The sequence below is a fragment of the Epinephelus moara genome, chromosome 22 (assembly GCF_006386435.1).
Source record: "Epinephelus moara isolate mb chromosome 22, YSFRI_EMoa_1.0, whole genome shotgun sequence".
Taxonomy (NCBI): domain Eukaryota; kingdom Metazoa; phylum Chordata; class Actinopteri; order Perciformes; family Serranidae; genus Epinephelus; species Epinephelus moara.
In genome coordinates, this window is record NC_065527.1 from 1,931,362 (window position 1) to 1,953,403 (window position 22,042).

The 22,042-nt window shown below is 42.5% G+C and overlaps 1 protein-coding gene and 2 long non-coding RNA genes across 3 annotated transcripts in view; 1 reads left to right on the plus strand and 2 right to left on the minus strand.

Moving 5' to 3' along the window:
* Positions 1-9,041, minus strand: part of LOC126384510 (uncharacterized) — a 250,992-nt gene extending 241,951 nt beyond the window's left edge. The window contains exon 1 of the long non-coding RNA XR_007569294.1: positions 8,870-9,041. This is a non-coding gene — a long non-coding RNA (uncharacterized LOC126384510). The remainder of the gene's footprint in view (positions 1-8,869) is intronic.
* Positions 1-15,715, plus strand: part of LOC126384513 (uncharacterized) — a 173,663-nt gene extending 157,948 nt beyond the window's left edge. The window contains exon 2 of the long non-coding RNA XR_007569297.1: positions 13,483-15,715. This is a non-coding gene — a long non-coding RNA (uncharacterized LOC126384513). The remainder of the gene's footprint in view (positions 1-13,482) is intronic.
* A 521-nt stretch (positions 15,716-16,236) lies between these two features.
* Positions 16,237-19,910, minus strand: txnl4a (thioredoxin-like 4A). The gene is made up of 4 exons (XM_050035595.1): positions 19,761-19,910; positions 19,337-19,516; positions 17,438-17,541; positions 16,237-16,700 (listed from the first exon to the last, which is right to left on the minus strand). The coding sequence occupies exons 2-4, from the start codon at positions 19,487-19,489 to the stop codon at positions 16,529-16,531; spliced, it is 429 nt and encodes a 142-aa protein (XP_049891552.1). The 5' UTR covers positions 19,490-19,516; positions 19,761-19,910; the 3' UTR covers positions 16,237-16,528.
* Positions 19,911-22,042: the final 2,132 nt, after the last annotated feature.

The window sequence follows — 22,042 nt, forward strand, 5'->3', positions numbered from 1 at the left end:
AAATCAAAGCTCAGAGCAGGAGGCTTTCATACAGAAATGTCCTGTTTTAGTGCCAGATGTTTACACATTTTTGGATTACAAAAGTAGATCGTTTGATGGGACAGGCTTTCTTTAATAAGTTTAGTCACGATATGATACAATATACGATATATCTTATTGTCCCCTCAGGGATGTTTGTCTTGGACCCAGGAGTATTAGTGCCTTACAATAATAGTCCAGAAGAAATTAAGCACACACCATAAAAGCATAAAAACACATGCTTCACACAAACTTATTGCAAATCAGTCACTTATGTACTGCACATAACACCAGCACACAACACAGCACCGTAAGCAAAGCATAACACAACCTCTAAAACTGCTGACACACCAAATCGACATCAACGAACTAGCGGCGACGAAAGCCAACTGTTGCGTCGTCTACGTCGCCTCACGTCGCCCTGTGTCAGTTGCATTTGAACACACTACACGGACTACATCCGACAGCCAAGTAGCACATACATTCTGCGTCTGCGTGAGAGAGAGCAGAGTGAGAGAGTGGTACATCCTGTCAGCCGAGGGGTTTCCTATCTGTGCAGCCGAGCACCGCAGCACCTCCACGGACTATTACATCCAGACGGTCCCGGTGTTTCCTCCGCAGGCTCCACTTCACTCAGCTGCCCGATAAACCCGCTGCTTCTTCCCACTTTAACCTGAATAACAAACCAGGGCTCGGTGCTCCGGTTGGATCCAAACGGAGAGCCGGGGCTAGCTCAGAGACTAGCGGAGGCTAACTGGCTGTGCTTCCCTCCGGTCATGCTGCGGCTAACGCTCCGCTAGCCGCTCCCAGCTAGCTCCGGTTTGTTATTCAGGTTAAAGTGTGAAGAAGCAGCGGGTCTGTGGGGCAGCTGAGTGAAGTGGAGCCTGAGGAGGAAGCACCGGTTAGCCCCGGTTTCACTACAGGCAGATTCACTCGCTACAGGGGCGAGGAAATAAAACCTGAACAGCCAATCAGAGTGATCTCTCTCACTGACAAGCTCCGCCACCGATTCAACATGCTCAATTGGCCCAAAAGCCGCCGCCGAAGTGCAGACGGTGCAGGACACGCCGCAAAAACTAGGGCGACAGACGCTCACCGACAGCCCGACTTTGGTCGACGGCCGACTGTCGGCTTGGTGTGTCAGGGCCTTAAAGCATCAAGCAACATTATTAAAAATCTTGAATCAATTAAGTCAAGTCCATTTTTACTGAGTCTATATCGAGCCGAGTCATAACAAAAGTTATCTCAAGACACATTTCGTACAAACAAGTCTGGATCACTCTTTTAATTTACAGACAATTCAAACAAATCCCCACCAAGAGGAGGCACATTGTGTTACAGTAGAAAGGATAAACTTTCTTTTAAGAGGCAGAAGCCTCGAGCAGAGCCAGACTGTATGGTGGGCGGCCATCTGCCTCTGCCGCTTCATTTACATTAAAGTGAGACTGTGTAACTTTTGTTGAACAACAATCTCTGTGGTTGCAAGTGACGGTTGAGAGGAAATGGTAAAAGCCTAAACATACAGGGGAGAGCGGGACACAACCTAACACATTTTAGTTTTGGCTAAATGCTATTAAAACTGTGTGAGATCACCACCACGATCTCAAACAGCTGAGAGGCAAAGCTTTCGATTTACTGGTCAATGTACGTCCCAGCCCTCACACATGGTCATGAGCTCTGGGTAGTGACTGAAAGAATGCGATCAAGTGCCCAAAATGAGCTTCCTCAGAAGGATGTCTGGGCTCAGCCTTAGAGACATCTGGAGAACATCAGGATTATGATGGACATCATCAATGTTATTAGAGTGTGATGCTAGATCAGTTATTATTTTGTACGACCAGGTTCAACCAGTCAAAAGGCGTCTCATTCCTCTCATCAAAGGACAGAACATCTGAAGCCTGGACCAGTCACGTTGCACCACAGACGTCCGCACTGAAGCCCACACTCTCCCTCCATGACTCTCACCAGCTAAATGTTACACTTCCATATCGATGAGTATGTGGGCAGCTGGTGAGCTGGCACCATGCAGACACTACTCGCAGCGTCAGGATGGAGAAAATGAGAGCTTTGTAAATGTATATTATCAGAGTGGTAAATGTTTCTGGGAAGCGTTCTGTCTCTTAGTAACGTTACCTCAACCTGACATACAAGCATCCCCTCTCACAGATACATCCACCTGCCTCTCCTCACCATCCAATCTCCTCTCCTCCCTCACCCCACCTCATCCCCCCTGTGCCTATTTCTGGCGTCTTATTTGGAGTCATTAACAGAAGTGTGGTAGCTCAACACCCCCCCAGCACCCCTCCATCCTCCTCCTCCCATCTCACCCTGCCGATACAGTCGCTGTGGTCTCCCTGCCCCTGCAACACCCCCGTGGAGCTCACGCGGTTAGTACAGTCTGCCTGAGCTCTCTCCTTATAAGGGCAAAATACATTGACAGAGGCAGAGCGAGGGGGCTGTACCAGTATAGGCAGGCAGGTAGGGGGACAGTGGCTCTAACGGGAGGAGAGAAATGATGTAAAGGCAGAGGAGCAGAGATTAGGAAACAGTGAACAAGGAGGAGGAGGAGGAGGAAGAGGGATGAAGACGGCCAGGGAGAGAGGGCGATGGGGATTGTGTGATAAGAAATTGGGTTCAACTGAAGCTTTGGGGCTTCTGAAGGAAAATAGCAACATATTTCAGCTGAGCAGACGAGGAGCTCATACTCTGTGGCATCAATTTACAGCCTCATGCAAAAGATTTTAGCTTTCCTGTTTCACTGCAGGGCAGAAAGACACACAGTTTAGACTGACGGACTGTCTGAAACAACACATTCTCACTCTCAACCTGTCACATATCACCGCTTGGTCAGTGGACTTTCACATCTACATATTGTGTGCTAGGCATCCTGGGTGTGTCTGTTGCTGACGTTATGAGACGCCATGTCAATTTCCGCCTGTTGAGTCCGGTCTCACTCCCAAGGCATCTAAATTCGGTGCTTGGGAAGTGACTTGCAGCGTCAGAAACCAACAAAAAAAGGTGTCTTTTAACGTCGGCATGATACCCAGACGGTTGCCATTATAGTTTATCAGCGCCCGGCAGCGTCAGGGGGAAACATGGCAGGATAAGAACAAAAGTAAAAGTGGCGAAAGTCTGACTAGGGTGGGTGGGATTGGTGGTGGATGCGTCCAGCAAACACCGACTTTCACCCAAGAGAGCGGTGTTCACGTCCCGTAAGATTCTAAAATGGATGTTCTTTTTTCCTAAAGTTGAAGGACAACAAAAAGTAAATTTAAGTTGCACCGACATATTGCTTTTATTTTGAAAGAGACTGTATGCAAACTGTACATTTCCTGTGAAAACAGAAGTGTATTTTGAAAACAGACAATGCATGTAACAGGCTGAAGTTGACACGGTGTCCCAGAACGTCAACAACCAACACACCCAGGGTACCTTGGACGTCATATGTGGACGTGGAAAGTCCATGACCAAACGTGGACATGTGACGAGGTCACAGTGAGGATGGGTTGGCCTGTTGCATGCATTGTGTCTTTTCAAAATAAACTTCAGTTTTCATAGGAAATGTACAGATTCTGCTCATTAAATTGAATTTCTCAAAGTCAGACTAACACACCCAGATCATGTGACTCCTGCATGTGTACAGTCAATCAGACCCAAACTGGCCGAGGCGCTCTGAGCATGCTCCACAGTTTTGACCCTGAAGTCCAATAGCATAAAATGTGTAAGAGAAGAAGAAGCCGGTAACAACATGGAGAAATCTACATCCAGAGCCGTGACTTTTTGGACGGACCAAATGTACAGAGCTGTAAAGTTGTCCACCATGGTACCAGTTAGCTGCTAGCTAACCGTAGCTAACTTGTTTGTCCATTGTTTGGTCTGTGACGTAATAGGTCAACAGGAAAAAGGTCCAATACTAACAAGCTGAAAGGGGGCATATCTCCACCTATCATAGAGGAGTCGCACATACTTGGCTCAATAAATGGATTCCCCTCCCGTGCTTGTATACTGGGCCGAAGTCGAGCTGGAACTGTAGCTCCACTTCACTGTGGACGTAAACGTACTGTGTGTAAATCTGTGACCTCGTTCTTGCATGTCCTTCAATTTACTCACCCCTTAAACTCCATCTCTGCTCTTTGGTTATTTCACAGACTCTTCATATAACCGACACACGAACAGTCTCTGTCAAAATAAACTTACCACGTAGGTCAAACACCTTGTATTTATGTGCAACAAATGCACGTGATTAGGTTTAGGAAAAAAAAAAAAAGGTTTGGCTCTATTCTCATACGGGAAGTGCACACTGGCCTCCTGGGTCAAAGTTCAGTGTTGTTGGATCCATCCATGACCCCTTCCACTTAGTCTGTTGAGACTTTCCACGCCCTTAAATTACATTGTTGTCCGGTGGCGTTTCAAACTGGCCCTGTCCAGTGGTGGATCACACCGCTGCAAAAGGATGCCTGTTTTTCGTTGGTGTCTGATGTGGATATCAATGATCCAGCAGCAGTATTGGCTGAATTTGAATTGAGAACGGGTCAACAAAAACCAAGCTGAATCTGATTAGAAACTGCTGATATGTAGTCTGAATATTAAATATTTGTAAATTTCTAAATGCTATCTTTGCAAAGAAAAATGGTGAAACAGCATTTAGACCATCATACACCAAATCATCATCCCAAACCCACCTGATCTTAATTCAGTCAGGACCACTTTAGTCAATGAATGACTGTTTCCATTTGGCTGGTTTATATTTGGTGGTATGGCTCTGTTCTGGGCCCTCTCTGCCTCTCCTTGGGCCTACGCAGAAAGCCTAAGACGAAGAGAGCAAACCCCTCTGCCTGTCCATGCGCATATGAGGAAAGCCTACGGCAGGGAGAGAGCACACCTCCCTGCCCTTCAATGCGCCTGCATTGAAAGCCTAGGCAGGGAGAGCGGGAGCAAAGACCTCCCGGGAACAGAACTGATTTTAGTTAAATTAACCATCATAAAGTGAACAAATAGATGAATGCAACTCATCAGTCATGTTTATTGATACAATAGGCGACCCCAAATCACTGCAACACAGAAACGAGTCCAGAACTTGCCTTCTACATTTTTAGCCTCTTCCTCTGTGTTGTGACTCCAATCTGCAGAAAAGCGTCCTTCCCGTTGAGGTTGTTTGTTACCCCCAAAGGTCATGTCATCAACTCACAGTATGTGAAGCAGATAATGTATCGGCTGGTTGGCTGGGAGCTCAGAAACTCTATCTGACCCTACACCGACTGTAGCGTCAGTATTGATAGAATGACTGTTGTCATCACGGCATCATTATGAATTCATCAGCAGCCTGTTCCTCCTCGTCATGAACATCACAGCGATCATATGGCCTGATTATCATCATATTCACATCAATATATTCCAGCATGCTGTTGAGGGGTAAGGATCACGTGTCACTTTACGGTCAGTTCAGGTTAAACTCCGCTTCACTCACCATCAATGAAGTATTGATCAGGTATACAAAATGTAATCAAACAAAAAGCTTTGTCTTTATTAAAATGAAAAAAATGTCTGGTCAATATGCAGTTTGTAATAAAAGGTGAAAACATTAAGGGGATACATCAGTTAACCAGTTCACTGACGGTAAGTTGGGGGCAGGGATGGGCAGTATTTCTATTACTTGTATTTAAAATACGAATTTCAATTACATTTGAGTATTTTCTAATTTGTATTTGATAAGGCCGATAAAAAGCAAATGTAATTTCTAACAAAACACTTTTGAGTGGAGTAATTTCAAATTTCAAAATACTTTATCCACGAATCAAAAAACAAAAATAATAGGCTACACATTCTTATAATATTGGATGTAACAATATTTTTGGTCAAGGACTTTTTGAGTTATTCATGAAAAACTTTGTGGACCGACCGACCGAGACATACATTTATTTGAGGAGTATTTTGTCATTTGTATCAAAATACATTTTGATGTATTTTTGCCCATCTCTGGTTGGGGGACGTCCAAAGATGCGTTAAAAAGGAATAGTGAAAATCATACATGGTGTGAGTCAGTCTCCAAAAACGCTGGGCGGGCGCTACACTAAAATATAACACAACTTGATACTGACAGTTTGTAATGCAGTTCTTTAATTGAAAAACTGAAGTCTCTTTTCCCAAGATAAGATAACCCTAATGACATCATCAGGGTTACTTTGCTCTCAAAGTTCCTCCAGAGTCGCAGAAGACATTACAGGAGAGAGTCCCCATGACTGTAACATTTTTTACTTTTCATTCTTTCACCTACATATTTAATATTTTCAGGTACATGACCTACATGTGTCTGCTACAATAAGACACTTACGTTTTTGAACACAGAAAACAAGTTGTAAGGAATCATTGCATGCGAGTCTTAATTTTAACAGCGTGAGTTTGCCGCTTGGTTGTGTGTCAACAGAGAAACACATGTCTTGTAGAAACAAGTCATATTTCATTGTGCATGACCAGCCTCAAATACAACGTTCAAATACAGTGTCTGTCAGAGTGCGACAGTTAACACAGAGTGTGTGCAAGTGATGGGGTACAGATAAAATGGAGTCTTCCCCGTCAAGCCTGTGTGTGTGTGTGTGTGTGTGTGTGTGTGTATGTTCGTTTGTGTGCTGGTCCTGTTGGTTCAGCTGGAGCACTTCTCAGCGTCACACCTCCTGTGCAGCAGGAGGCCTGGTCCTCCTGCGAGGACGGGGCAGGTGCTAATTGGGCCTGAAGCCTCTGAATGGAAGCGTCTGCCATGAATGGAGGTGAATGCACAGAGTACCGGGGCTCGTGTGATCCACACGTGTTTGTTCATTGCGTTTGTACGACACATCAGCGTCAGCAGTGTCACAGACTGCATAAACACACCTCCTCTGTGTGCTGCTATCTGTCTCAGTTAAGTTAAATAGACCCTTCATTCTGTTGCAGATGGAGAGACGACATCCTTTGGGAATGATGCAGGAAGAGAGATGCAAATCCATTTAGTCACAGGTCCCTAAGTGGAGTAAAAGGCAGACGCAAGGAGGGGAAGAGAAGGGAATTAAACCAACAAAACACCCGGCTGCTAAGTGTGTCAGCATCTATGACAGGACGCAGGCGGGGGTCGTTAATGGCGCAGGCTTTGTGTGTTTGTTTCGGCATATTATCACCATGAAACATCTGCTCTAGTTAATCTTTACCAACCTGTAGGCAGTTCTTCATTTACTCTGAGTAATTCTCCCACAGGGACAAAACTCAAACCCACCCTAAAGCCCACGCAACTGAGCAGATCTTAGAAGGAAATAGATCAGATGAATAAATCAGATCTCGATTCAGAAGGAGTTTGGCGATAAGCCTTTTCTCACCACCTCTCCTCTCAGAATATCCAACAGTATCTCTCCATCATGTTCCTCAAACGGCATTCCCTTTGAAGGAATTAGGGAATGAAAGCTGTCGAGAGAGAGATGAGTCCTGATAGCTCCCTGTGGGGTGTCGGTTACGTGAAGAGTCTGTGATATAACCAAAGAGCAGAGATGGAGTTTAAGGGGTGAGTAAATTGAAGGACATCCAAGAACGAGGTCACAGATTTACACTCAGTACGTTTACGTGCACAGTGAAGTGGAGCTACAATCCCAGCTGGACGAGGACATTTAACTGGTCTACTGTCCTTGTCCCAGTATACAAGCACGGGAGGGGAATCCATTTATTGAGCCAAGTATGTGCGACTCCTCTACGATAGGTGGAGATATGCCCCCTTTCAGCTTGTTAGTATTGGACCTTTTTCCTGTTGACCTATTACGTCACAGACCAAACAATGGACAAACAAGTTAGCTACGGTCAGCTAGCAGCTAACTGCTACCATGGTGGACAACTTTACAGCTCTGTACATTTGGTCCGTCCAAAAAGTCACGGCTCTGGATGTAGATTTCTCCATGTTGTTACCGGCTTCTTCTTCTCTTACACATTTAATGCTATTGGACTTCAGGGTCAAAACTGTGGAGCATGTTCAGAGCGCCTCGGCCAGTTTGGGTCTGATTGACTGTATACATGCAGGAGGAATTCAACTACCACAGTGGTCGTTTCAACATACCAAAGTTCACTTCTGTAGGCCACTGAGTTTGTGAGGTGTCTCAGTTTTGACTCATGTTTCTGTTCCTTTTCTGGAGATCCACAGTACTCACATGAGGCAGGGAGAAAGTTTAGCGAGGTTTACTAAGAATCCAATAAAACCCACAACGACAGGCCAAGTCCTTCCAAATTAGATCGTGTTCGGTCCACTACCGACTGTATGTCCTATTTCTATATATTCTCACGTATTACCCATTATTAAACTTAAACACGACATAACATAGTCAAAAACTTAATACGATCCAGATCAGCACAAACTTCACGTCGTCTTCTACACAAGTTATTTACACTCTCCTTTTGCCATGAGCACTAAACATCCTTATGCCACCATAGTACACGTTAATAACTTGAGCCGACTACCATACGCTATTAAAGATATACAGAAACAGTTAAATATTGTCAGAACCTATATAATATGTTATATCAACACAGATATTTTTACTTATACCAATCTACGACCAGTCACATTATCTGGGTGTGTCAGTCCAACTTTGAGAATATGATTTAGTACGATTTCAGTTGGACTGACATGTTTACATGAATTTCAAAAGTTCAGTTTTAGTAGGACTGACACAATAAATCGACTTTCTTTAATGTCATGTAAACATACTGACTGTTGGAGATCAGCTGACAGGATCAATGTGTACAGTTTGTGCATATGAACACACACTACTATAACTATAACACTTACTAATATATGCGAGACTCTCCACAGTATGAACAGTGGTTACATGAGCCTCAAGACCAGACACAACTCAGCCCTGAGCAGAGTGACCGTCCTCTACTGACCAATCAGACTGCAGTGTTCACAGCTCCACCTTTTAGTACCAGATCTGTGTGCTAGGTACCCCAACAGAGGGGGGACCAAACATGGGGACGCTAAGGAACGCTTCTGTTGGTACCATCCACAACTTTTACTGTGGAGACAGAACTGAACTGAACTGAACTGGACTGCTTGGTGGAAACAGGGCTTTTGTACCTCCTGAGATACCCAGCAACTGTTCATTGGTACTGTTTGAATTTGGGGCCAAAATAGCGACCACACTACGTTCAAATTCTGTGACAAGGGCTCCACAGCTTTGTTTTAGGCGTCCAAGCTAAAACAAGGCAACATTGACCTACTCACGGTGATGATTCAGGCTGACGTTGAGGCCGACTTTCAGGAGCCATTGGCTCAAAATGAGATGTGACGCAGAGTTCCACGGTTACTGGGTAAAGGGACGACGGTTAACACATTGTTAGCGTATATGTGTGTGTCTGTATCAGTGCCAATAGGGGAAGCTGCAGGGCTGGGGGGGTGGGGTGTCCCAGAAATTGGCAATTTCCCCTCACCCTTCCCCCACGTTGGGCACACACATGGACAGTGACAGACTAGAGGAGGAGGAGGGAGGGAAGCCAGAGAGCGAAGATGGAGGGATGCCAGCATGTCTTCCCCCTGGCACCCAGATGATCCTCGTGCCCTGCCTGCCTGCTGCTGCTGCACCATCATTTACACACTATCAGTTGAAAACAGATCCTGGATTACCACAGCTTTGGGGGTGAGTGTGCACATTCACTATAGAGTCTATAGACACACAACTCCACTTCCTCTCTACACAGACACACACTGTCATGTGCATCCCGCCATGTCTCCATATGTGTCTAGACGGGAGTTTCCCAGTAACCTTTAGTCGTCCAGACCTCTCCTTCCCCCCGAGGCTGAGCTGATTAACAGTAACAGGGAACAACAATGCATGATAATGTGAATTATAATGGACCAATGGAGGCGGCCTTTGGCCCCGCGCTCTATATGAGGCCAACGGTACAGTAAACAGTGTACTCAGGCCCTGAGGGGACGGGCCAGACAGAGACAAAAGCATGTCAGACTGTAGGTTAATGTAACTGGAAGGGACATGGGGGGCGTAGAGGGCGTGTCTATAGGTCCTCAACTTCGTCTATACACACTGAAAGATTTGTTCCTTATAATCCCACGCCGAAGATAGCCGTGGCCCACGGCGTTATGGTTATGGGTTGTCAGTCCGCCTGTCCATGTGCTTCTGTTCCATCAGTGTGAACACGATATCTCAAGAACGCTTTGAGGGAATTTCTTCAAATTTGGCACAAACATTCATCTGGACTCAATGATGAACTGATGAGACTTTGGTGGTCAAAGGTCAAGTCTATGTGACCTTGCATCCATCTCATTCTTGTGAACACAATATATCAACAACAGTTTGAGGGTACTTCTTCAAATTTGGCACAAACATTCACTTGGACTCAACAATGAACTGGTCAGATTGGTCATAAGTCAAAGGTCAAGTTGTTCACTTGGACTCCATAATGAATTGACTAGATTTTGGCGGTCAAAGGTCAATGCCACTGTGAGCTTGTCTGTCTCATTCTCGGGAACGTGATATCACAAGAACGTCTTGAGGGAATTTCTTCAAATTTGGCACAAACGTTTACTTGGATTCACCAGTGACCAGATTAGTTTTGGTGGTTAAAGGTCAAGGTCAATGTGACCTTGCATCCATCTCATTCTTGTGAACACAATATCTCAAGAACAGTTTGAGGGTATTTTTTCATATTTGGCACAAACATTCACTTGGACTCAACAATGAACTGGTTAGATTGGTCATTAGTCAAAGGTCAAGTAGTTCACTTGGACTCCATAATGAATTGACTAGATTTTGGCGGTCAAAGGTCAATGCCACTGTGACCTTGTCTGTCTCATTTTCGTGAATGCAATATCTCAAGAACACCTTTAGTGAATTTCTCCAAATTTGTCACAAACATTCACCTGGACTCAAGGATGAACTAATTAGATTTTGGTGGTCAAAGGTTAAGGTCAAGTCTATGTGACCTTGCATCCATCTCATTCTTGTGAACACAGTATCTCAAGAACAGTTTGAGGGTATTTCTTTAAATTTGGCACAAACATTCGCTTGGACTCAATGATGAACTGGTTAGATTGGTCATAAGTCAAAGGTCAAGTCGTTCACTTGGACTCCATAATGAATTGACTAGAATTTGGCGGTCAAAGGTCAATGCCACTGTGACCTTGCATCCATCTCATTCTTGTGAACGCAATATCTCAAGAACACCTTTCGTGAATTTCTTCAAATTTGGCACAAACGTTCACCTGGATTCAACAATGACCGAAGTAGTGTTTGGTGGTCAAAGGTTAAGGTCAGTGTGACCTCATTCTCATAAACATGATATTTCAAGGACACCAGGGGACCTGTGACTCCAGAGGCAGAGTGGGCCGTCCACCAATTGGAAGATTGGCAGTTCGATCCAATGCTTCGATCAATGTCGAAGCATCCTTGGGCAAGACACTGAACCCCAAGTTGCTCCTGATGGTTCCATCAGTGTGTGAGAGCATGTGAATGGTTACTGAGGAGCAGGTGGCATCATGTATGGCAACCTCAGCCGCCAGTGTGTGAATGTAATGTCGTGTAAAAAGCACTTTGAGTAGTCAAAAGACAAGGAAGTCGCACAACCATGGGACTGGTGGGCGGAGTCATACAACCACGGGGCAGTGATTCTAGTTTTGAACTGACATACATTCACGTTTGCCAGTGCACACACCATAACAGTGAGGTCAGCCTGTCGCTCCAGCTTTCATATTGTTATGTTTAAAAAATGGCACTCGACCTAAAAACACAACATTTTTCTGGTTTGTGAAAATCTGATATTTTAGAGATTATGTGGGTTTTACTCACGAGCAGCCAAGTGTGGTCAGAGCGTTTTGTTTTTACAGCAGCCACAGCGGTTATTGGCCTCCTCTCTCCTCCCTCACCTCCTGTCAGCCGCCAGCTGTTGTTCAGCCATCCCCAACTTCTCCTCCTCCTCTCTCTCTGTGGCCTGAGCTCTGAGGCAACCAGACGGTGATCCGCTGAGAGCTGGGAGGGAGCGTTTCATCTTTAACAGCAGAGACATACAGGACAGTGAGTTGTCTACAACAGCAAAGTGAACACACACACTGACTCTGAGAGAGGAGTTCTTATCCCAAGTGAGTCCCAACTTGTCTCACTCAGGAGAGGTGAAGAGGTCAGGCTATTTACTCTGGAGAGGATCCCCCTCTGTCCTCGGTCCACACACACACACACACACACACACACACACACACTGAAATAGACTGAGAGAGACAGAATTTGTCCCCTTTCACCTCATCTATCACTCAACAAATTGGACTCTGTCTCCCGTGCAGCGTGTGGTGTCTGGTCATAAGGAGCTGTAAGAGATGGAGCTGACAGCTAACCGATATTAATGAGACTCTTCTACGGATCCTTCTCTCACTCCCTCCAACTCCTTCACCCTCTGCTTCCTCGCTCCTCCTTTTTTGACTATGTTCATTTCACTCAGTATTTCTGTCATTCTCTCGTTGATGGATAACTGCTGAAAACTGTGAGGAAAATAAAGACCCAGTGAAATAACTGAGGCCTGTTTTACTTAACCTGCTTTGTTACCGTGGCTGGAGAGAGAGTACTCATGACTTGGCACCATTTCCTATGAAAACACATGACTGTTTAACCAGGCATTAAAGGAACACTTCATCCACAATATATTAGTTATTCATTCATGCTGTGTTACCTTTAATTTATGAAGAAAACTTTGTTTTTCGGGGAATGGAGATTCAAAAAAAGGCAAATATTCTTCATGAACTAAAGTGATCAGGGTCAAAGTCTAACAACTGCAAAACTATATCAAAACATCTGTTTGCAAACTTTCACACAACTCATGCAGGATAATCCAGGTCCTACGTGTCCAGTCGTGTGCTCTGTGCTTCCTGAAGGCAGACTTGTGCATCAGCTCTATGTCGAGCCTATGCATGTAGCCTACGCCATCGTGAGCATTTATACTTGCGCGCTGGTGTGTCTGTGTCACTCTGCAGTTACACCTCCAAAACACTAGTGGGTGGTGGAGGTTTCTGTGAAGTGCTGTAAAGTTTAGTTGATTCAAAACACACATCAAACACACATCAAACACACATTAAACATGGCTTAATAGAGACAGTTTCAAACACAAATCAGCTTCACTATAACTCACAGCATTCACAGACAAACACTTGTCTTTATCTGGACACATTTTCCCCACAAATACAACATGCTAACGTTATTAGCACAAGCCTATGGCATTTTACATTGTATAAATTAGCCTAGCAGCTAGCAGACTTTTTCCTTTTATCATATGAAGCCAGGGACAACAGCAACATTTAACAAAGGTAACATTACAAAATTTGGCTCCATTACAACTCACAAGGTTCACTGACAAAACGACTGTCTGATACTAAACACGTTTTCCAAACAAATACAATATGCTAACGTTATTAGCACAAGCCTATGGCATTTTACATTGTATAAATTAGCCTAGCAGCTAGCAGAGATTTCCTCTGCTCATATGAAGCCAGGATAAATCACACACAAGACTTAAAATGCTATTTTAGTGGAGGCTTTATTGTCTTCACAATTTATTGTTTCTTATCTGTGAAATTAAAGTAAATCAAAGCTTTGTTTCCACTGAGGGAAATGGCTTCAGCTTACAGAGACAGACAGGAGGTCTGCGTCACTGTGACGTGCAGTTACATATCTGGGGAGGTGCACGTCCCTCAGGCTGCAAAGTTTCATGGCTGGAGTCCTCCACGTCGGTGACCAATGTGACGACAGGGTCAAAGGTTACACTTCTGTCACTGACTTTAAATATTAAAGGAAATTGCAGCAAAAAAAACAAAACATCATTAACATGGCTGAAAAATGTTGATGGAATGTCCAAAAAATATTCATAAGATGTCTGAAAAAAATGTTTAAAAAGTCCAAAAAATATTATGAAAATATCCAAAAAAGCGTTGATAAAATATTTGAAAACTGTTATTAAAACGTCGCCGGAAAATGTCCTTCCACAACCATGTCAAAATATTACACATATACTCAACCTGGTGCAGGATTCAGATCCCTAAAATGTGATGTCGCTGTGAGATACACAGAGTCAGGAAAAGAACCTCCCTGGGTGGATCTCCACTGTTCATCACAGACACTTCGCACTTCGTCCAAAAACGTATGTTACCGTGTCCCCTCTGACGGGCGCTACAGGGCAGAGCATGCAGACACACACACAGTGTTTATCCCCACAGGACGTCACACTCATGAACAGTTAACTCACATATGTGAATGTCTTCTGTCAGTGTCACCGCAGCACCCAGCAGTTACTACGCAATCACCAGTGTTAGCTGTGTGAGAGTATTTATAGACTGTGCTGTACATAATATTCTGTTATCTCTTAAGCATCTTCACTGACAGCAGCAGCCTGAACAAGCCTCACTGTGGAACAGCTGTACATGCAGCCTCCATATTTAATGTGCTTCATATTCATACACTATTTATTCTAATGTTCTGTGTACTATGATGTACTTCCAGCACACAGTGACCAACAGAGAGCAGACACAACACATCAGCTGTTCGTGCACCATCACATCTGTTGGGCTCGTTTCCATTATGGTCATTATTGCTTCTGCACTCTATTGATTTGTTTGTTTATTGCACGTGCATTGTATTTGTTTAAAATGCTCACAGTGTACAAACTGCATATTTATATCTCTTTATATCTTGTATACCTTGTATATTTTGACTGATATTTAATGTTCTATTGTTTTAAAACTGAGCCCAGAGTGTGACCCTGACCCAGGGAACTCACTGGTTGTGCTGGTCGCTACTGGTTTGTGAACATTAATTGCTGTTACTGTACTTGAAGCATTCTCTGGCACAAGACTTTCCTGCAGTATAAAGAAAAGTTCTACTGAATTGAACTGAATTAGTAGAGCTAGTGTTGTGTCTGCCTTTCCATTGACTGCAGATGGAAACCAGCAAAAAGCTAAATCTGGTGCATCACTTTGCTTTTGTGTTTTTGGACAAACTTTCGGACTAATTAATCTCATCAGTGGTAAATAACGATCTGAGTCTTCAGGATATCAACTGTGTGATCAATGATGCTGATTCCTGTCGTGTGTCTCTGGCACCACCTGATGGAGATTATGGGAAGTACACTCTCTGGAATTATGTCACTAGGTATACCAAATGTGTGATGTCACTTTCCTTTCTGATCTTCAGTCAGTTTAGAGTTTGAGCTCAAGAAATTTTTTGAGGTTGTTTTGGGAGATCCTGATCGTTCTCTGCCCGAGGCCCAGCTGTTCACAAGTAATCTTACTGGATTCTGAAATCAGATTAGATCATGTAATCCACTCCTGGTTTTGATCTGGATCAGATCTTGTGTATGTTGTTCCATCTTTCCAGTAAGATTGGGATAGTGTTGATCCAAAAAATACTAATAATCTGGATTATCCTGATGCCTGCAGATTTCAGGATTTCAGATGCAAAACATTATTAAACTTTTAATTGGTCAAATACATTTACATTCATTTCTATTTTGCACTTGATTTGTTTAACAGTTACTTTGATAAAGTGTTATCATAAAGTATATGATATTTTAGGAGGTAGATTAAATTTGAAACGTTGTTTTCGCACCACTTAAAAGTGTGTGTATCAGTTTGTGGGGTGATTTTGTGGAACACACTGAGTGAAGAAATCAGAAGTAAAGATATCAGACAGTTTAAAAAGAGGAACAAAGACAGTATATTTACAAGGTACAGAAATGATCAGAGGGAAAGTAAAGCACTCAGGGTGACACTGATGTCGGTATTCTCAATTTGTATTTTGGTTATCAGGTTTTAAGAAGTGCAGTGGTGTAAATGTGTGGTTGATGCATGGTGAGGAGTGTATTTATGTCACAGTTTGATTAGTGATGGAGTTTGGGATCTACTGATAGCTGCTAATACTAATAAAACAAATTCAGAAAAAACGTACTCCGAGTAATAATCTCAAAGATCTCCATTTCCTTCTCCTCGGTGGCGCCTACAGCGACATGTAGCACTGGTTATCTGGATTTGGTAATCATGACAAGTTGGCACCTGGATCAGGGTGATCTCACCCAATGTTGCTTTAAAAAACCGACACAAACATCAGATGGATCAGCTGATCCTCGATAGAAAAACATGGGATCTCCAAATCTGGATCATACTGACACTGAAATGACATCTTGAAGCGACTGACCAGCCCTGCAGCAAAAACCTGCCATATGTAAATATCCATCCATGTTTATTTGAGTGTTTAAATAAAAGGACTTTCACACTGTGTCTGGTTTCTGAAGCACCCGCTTCCCACAAATGCAGTTTAAAAAAAACATTTCTATTGAGGAAACTAGTAAAACATTAATCTACACTCAAATGGCACAATTATGCAACACAATCATGAAGACGAAAAATATTGTCCTGTGTCACTGGCAAAAACAAAAATGTTGAAAAAGATATTCTGTAACTCGCAGTCTCTGAGTCATGTCACAAAACATCAGGAGGAAAAAGGAAAAAATAAGCTCAGTATCTGTATTTAGTTGAATAATCCTTTGGAGACACCACCAGACCTCGTCCTTTCCTCGCTCCTCTGTAAACTGTCTCAACAATGTCTATCATCTCCTGTTTGTCCTCCATCGTCCAGTTGATTTTGTTGTTGTTGCCGGTGCCCAGATCGATCATGATGTGTTTGTTCCTGAAAAACACCAAAACACAGCGACTGAGTTCATTTAGATTACATCATAATAAGGAACGTTTACACTGACGCTGAAATATAAACTAGGGATGAAAGATAGATATCGGGCCGATAAATTATCAGCTGATAATGGGACATTTTATAATTATGCAGTATTCTGATAATTAAAATTATAGCTGATAAATTGCGGCAATAATACGAAGCCAGGCTGCTTTCATTGGCGTGGTGGGTGTGATACACGTTTAAACTTGGTTTGTGAGCCACCAATACACACAGAGAAGAAAAACAACAGCTGCAGCATGCTGTCCAGAGGGCAAAACACATTGCGGTGTGGACGTCTTTCAGAGTTCCAGAGGAAGACAACAGGATTGCACCAAGAGTCTGATCTCCGACTACCTGACACAGGTTAGACGCAGCACTGAAGGACCGACTCCAGAGTGTTAGCACAAGCTAATTAGCAGCAGCGGATAAAATCAAACACCAAGCTTTTAAAAGGCTTGACTCTGTTGTTACACTTATTAATAACCGCTAACCATGTGATGCTACAGTTAGCCGTCTCTCTCTGGCTGCGTGTGTGTGAGACACAGCCTAATGTTGGCAGGTATGAAGAGTCAGAACTGTTGTCTCCTGAGATTATCGGTTATTGGCCATAAGAAGCAGGTAATAATTATTGGTTATCAGGATTGGTTGAATAAATCCACATTGTGCATCCCTAATCTAAACATCGAGTGTCTTACCTGAAAAAGAACATGACGGTGCAGGGGTCGTACAACTCGTACATCTTGTTGAAGTCAGGCACTTCTGTGATGTCCACCAGGTAAATGACTGCAAAATTCTTCACCTGTAAAGAACACATGAAGGAAGAATATTATCACAATCACATCTTTATGAATAGCAACGCATTAAACACGACAAGCACAACAACAAAACAGGGAAAGATCTGTTTCTGGATTTCAAAAAACAACAATTCTCTTGGACTATTGATTTTTATTTTTGTTGTTAACCTACATTTAAACGTTCAGTGTAAGAAGTGTTCCAGTGCTAAACATACTGTTGATGGACCACCACAAACCTCCTTTTCCTTCCCAGCAGTGTCTCACCTTTTCAGTGTGCTGGTGTGAGAAACAGACGAGCTTAAATAAGCTTCACAAAGAGTAAAACTTAAATGACTGTGATGCCTCAGCTTTTTTAACAGCCTTATAGCTTTGGGCAGGATGTCATGAAAACGCTCTACAAACTGCTGCCTGAGAGTGAGACTTCCAAACATAACCTACTGTAATGAGACTCTTAGTTATAAAATCAGCAGCAAACTGCCAACAGCAGCAAACACTGTGATTAAAATAGTGATGAAACCTTGCATTCATTCAACAGACAGTAAAAATCAACACTGAAACTGTAAACTGTAACGCTCCTGTTGGCCCTAACAGCTAAATGTGTGAATTATACCAGCAAGCATTTCTAAAACTTTATTAATACAGTTGAGGCAGAATGTTATTTGTAAGTTCAGAGCAGTGTCATCACAATATTGGGATTTCTAACTGTGGCGTCCTGAATGTTTTCCTTCTCTTAGCGCTCAGAGGGAACTCATTCAGCGGCTCCTCTGGCAGCAGCACAGTGTCTCTCCCTCTCCTCTCTGATTCTGTCACAAACCTTTGCTGATGGAAACGTACGTGAATAAACTCCATATATGTGACTGTATCATAACAGCCTGTCACAGGTTACAGCTGATGGTTAGAGGAGAAATGGCAGAGCATAAAGGTCCAGGGGAAAAAAAACAACTCAGTCATTTAGGATTTTACTCAAAGAAGGAAATCAGCTGTTGATTTATATATATAGGGCTGTAATTATGTATGAAATGAAAAAAAAAATAATAATAATAATAATGTACACTGCAACTGTACTTTCTTTTTGGTGTCTTATAAACCCATGAGGGTTGGGCACTTTGTGCATGACACATAAATAAAAATAATCAATCAATCAATATATAGATCCCAGGGGACATTTATTGTGTGTGGAAGCTGTTTAAATGTGGAATTAGTGGTAGATTTGATTTAGTTGAACTATTAATATTGTAACAGAATCTGAATCTCACTCTGAGTTACTGTTGTTGTTCACAAACTAAAGAAATGAGAGATCAGTTTAGTTTTTACTTAATATTTGAAGCAAACTGTGAAACTACATCACTGATTTTGGTGCAATTTTATTTTCTTACATTGATAATACATTTTTTGTTTGTTTGTTTGTTTTTTACTAATTTGTCATTTCAGCAAGAATCTCTGTGTCCCAAAAATACCCTGAAATATTGTGATATTATTTTAAGGTCATATATCGCCCAGCCCTAACTTCTGTGTTATCATCATATTATTTAATTTCCACCCTCAGCTGAGCTGCTATTTTCGTATCAGTCTGTTCTTGTCAGATCTTTACACTTTAGTATATCACTTGACAGCAAACCTGTGTAATGTGTGATACAACAAAACACACTGTGCTGAAATATAAGGTTACAAAAGTCTTGGTTAGCCTCTGTAGCTGCATCTGTGTAGTGCTAATTAGCTTTCTAAGTTAGCAGGGGGAAGCTAATGATGCTAATGTGACAACACACACAGTTTACAGGCCCAATCAGACACTCATCAAACCTTTTCAGCAATGCTGTAGAGAACTTCGTCCATTTTCATACACGTCGGGTCCCAGTCGTGTCCGAAGCGGATAACGAGGACTCGGTCCTCCTCGGACAGGATGGCTTGGTCAACCTGCCAGCCATTATGGAGATGTGGTAGCATGTACGACATCTTGATTCTGATTTGTCGACTCCCAGACTGACAACAAAACACACATTAGACCTTAGCTTCACTCAACTCGAGGGGCAGTGAGAGTAAACGTTAACGTTTAGTTAACATCCTGTAAAGTCAGGATTTCTGCTCGTAGTCTGGGTAACGTTGCTATAGTTAGCCTGCTAATGCTAACGTTAGCTTGTGATGCTAATGTCTAGACGGGGGAGAATTAAACTTTACCATTATAAATTAGATAGAAATTAAAAATAACTCAGTCCGAAACACTTACCTTAAAATAAAAGGGAATGCGTATTAAACACGAAGCTTGTTGACTGTAACAGAAGGTAATAACTCAGTTATCTGCTGTTGCTGTGGAGATTTTCTGTTCGTTAGTGCTGCGATCTGAGCCTACGTCATCAAACGAGCGACAGCGTTGACACGACGTAGTTACGTCATCATCAGCTTCTTCTTTGAGTTTAATGGCGGCTGGATAAGCAGCCTTCTACCGGCCCTTACCGTCATTTAATTTAAAAATAAATGCTCTCTGTTATTCTTGTTACTTTTAAATAACTAAACAGAAGCTTATGTACAGTCCTAATGTCTTAACCAGCAGAATGTCCTGATGTAACAATTAAAAGCCCAGTCCCTTTTACCAGCCTGGTGTAGCTACACATTTCTGCAAATAAAGGCCTGTCTCAATTAGAGGCCGGTCTGGTTGCCACGCAGTTCATTCTTATATTAGTTTTTTGAGGTGTAGCTGGTTAGATGAAGCTTACAAATATAAATGTTTAATCTTTTGTCACTGTGGAGACGCTACACATTGTTAGCTTGGTTGATTTCCTTTTTACTGAAATGATAAGCACCATAGAAAACTGTAATTAATTCAGATTTAATGGCACGACGACAAAAACAAGTGGTGACCCCCTTCCTCTGAAATGTCATGAAGTCAGAATAAGTGTTCAGTCCTCGATTACCTGAGAGTTACTCACAGTCTGTAAGAGTCCACCCATTAAAAGAATCAGAAGGGTTTTCCATGAGAAATGAATCCAAGTTGTGAGGATTGTTTTAACACGATAAAGTGGTGTTGTGTCAGTATGCTGGGTGCTGTTGTCCTCGGGTGCTGTGAAACAAGTGTCATAACATAACGCATAACTAATTTGTTATTCAAAGCCAAATTTTTACCTCCGCCAAAGAGGTTATGTTTTGGTCTGTTTGTCTGTCTGTTTGTTTGCAAATTAATTCAAAAAGTTCTGAACAGATTTGGATAGGAAAGGTTGATAATGGGACAAGGAACAGATGATAAAATTTTGGTGGTGATTGGTTGAAGCGAAGTGGATAAAATAATAAAATGGCGGGAAATCCGAGCTGCTTGGCGGAAGTCTGCTCTCTCTGAGTGCTTTTCTAGTTTATACAAGTAATATTCATACTGGTTTAAATAACAATTTGATCCTATTCATATTCTTCACTGAGCAACAGTTTTGTGTAAAAGGAATTACAGGCCTGTCCAAAATAAAGGCCTGCTGAGGTCAGCGATTTAAGCAAATAATAGCCCGGGCTACTAACATAAGTTTTACGGTAGTCCTGTTTTTTCTTCATTGTGTCTTTTGCCATCTTTCATAAATATAAACGGTGCAGGCAGTGTGGTTGCACGGGGGCCCATGCGGTTGGGGGGCCTGTTGAGAGAGCGGTTGGGGGCTTGTTGTGTCTAGAGCAGAGAAGGGGCCCTTATGAGTGATTCAACTTGCCACCTCAGCAATAGGCCTGTATTCAAAGAACACGTTAAAATAAAATGCTGTTGTCTGCTACACAGGCCCTCGAGAGGACAACCCTATCTCTGTCAGTTTCTTTTTTTCTTTTCAGAAAAGTCAGTCGCAATCCATTGCAAAATTATGTGTTCATTTGACAGAAACTATATAAACTATCAATTAACGATTTAAAAAGTCCATTTAATGCATAATTTCTTTTTTTAATGTGATATTTTTGTCATATACAGATTTGAAGTGATGATTGGTAATATGTATGTTGATGTTGTACAATACTAGAAAATATATGGTAGCTTTTTAGATGCAAAACCTGGCACAAAGGCCCGTCATAATAATGAGCACTGGGGCCCACCCTAACTACCGTACACCACTGATTTAAGGAGTCAAGAAGAATCAAGAAGAACACTATAAACCTCTGAGGGAACAATCAGAATATAGTTTACAAAACCATCTGGTTATGAGATTGGTATGAAGATGGACTTATTTGTTTTTGTAAGGTGAATTTTTACATTTCCAACATTTCTCCAATAAATACAATGATCTTAAAATGGTCGACACATATTAATAACATTAGTCTATTACATCTCTCTGACATGTGTGGAACCAGTCCGGATATAGTCTCGCTCACCAGACCTTTCTCAAGAAAAGAAAGGGTTAGTCTGGTTACAACATGCAGTGAAATGTAAATATGAGCAAAGTACTTTCAGATACTTTCTCCCCGTTGAAGGGTTTTTAGGGTCCGGGCAGCTAAGCTGCCAGGACACTATTGTAATCCTAGGTATTCTTCTTCTTCTTCTTCTTCTTCTTC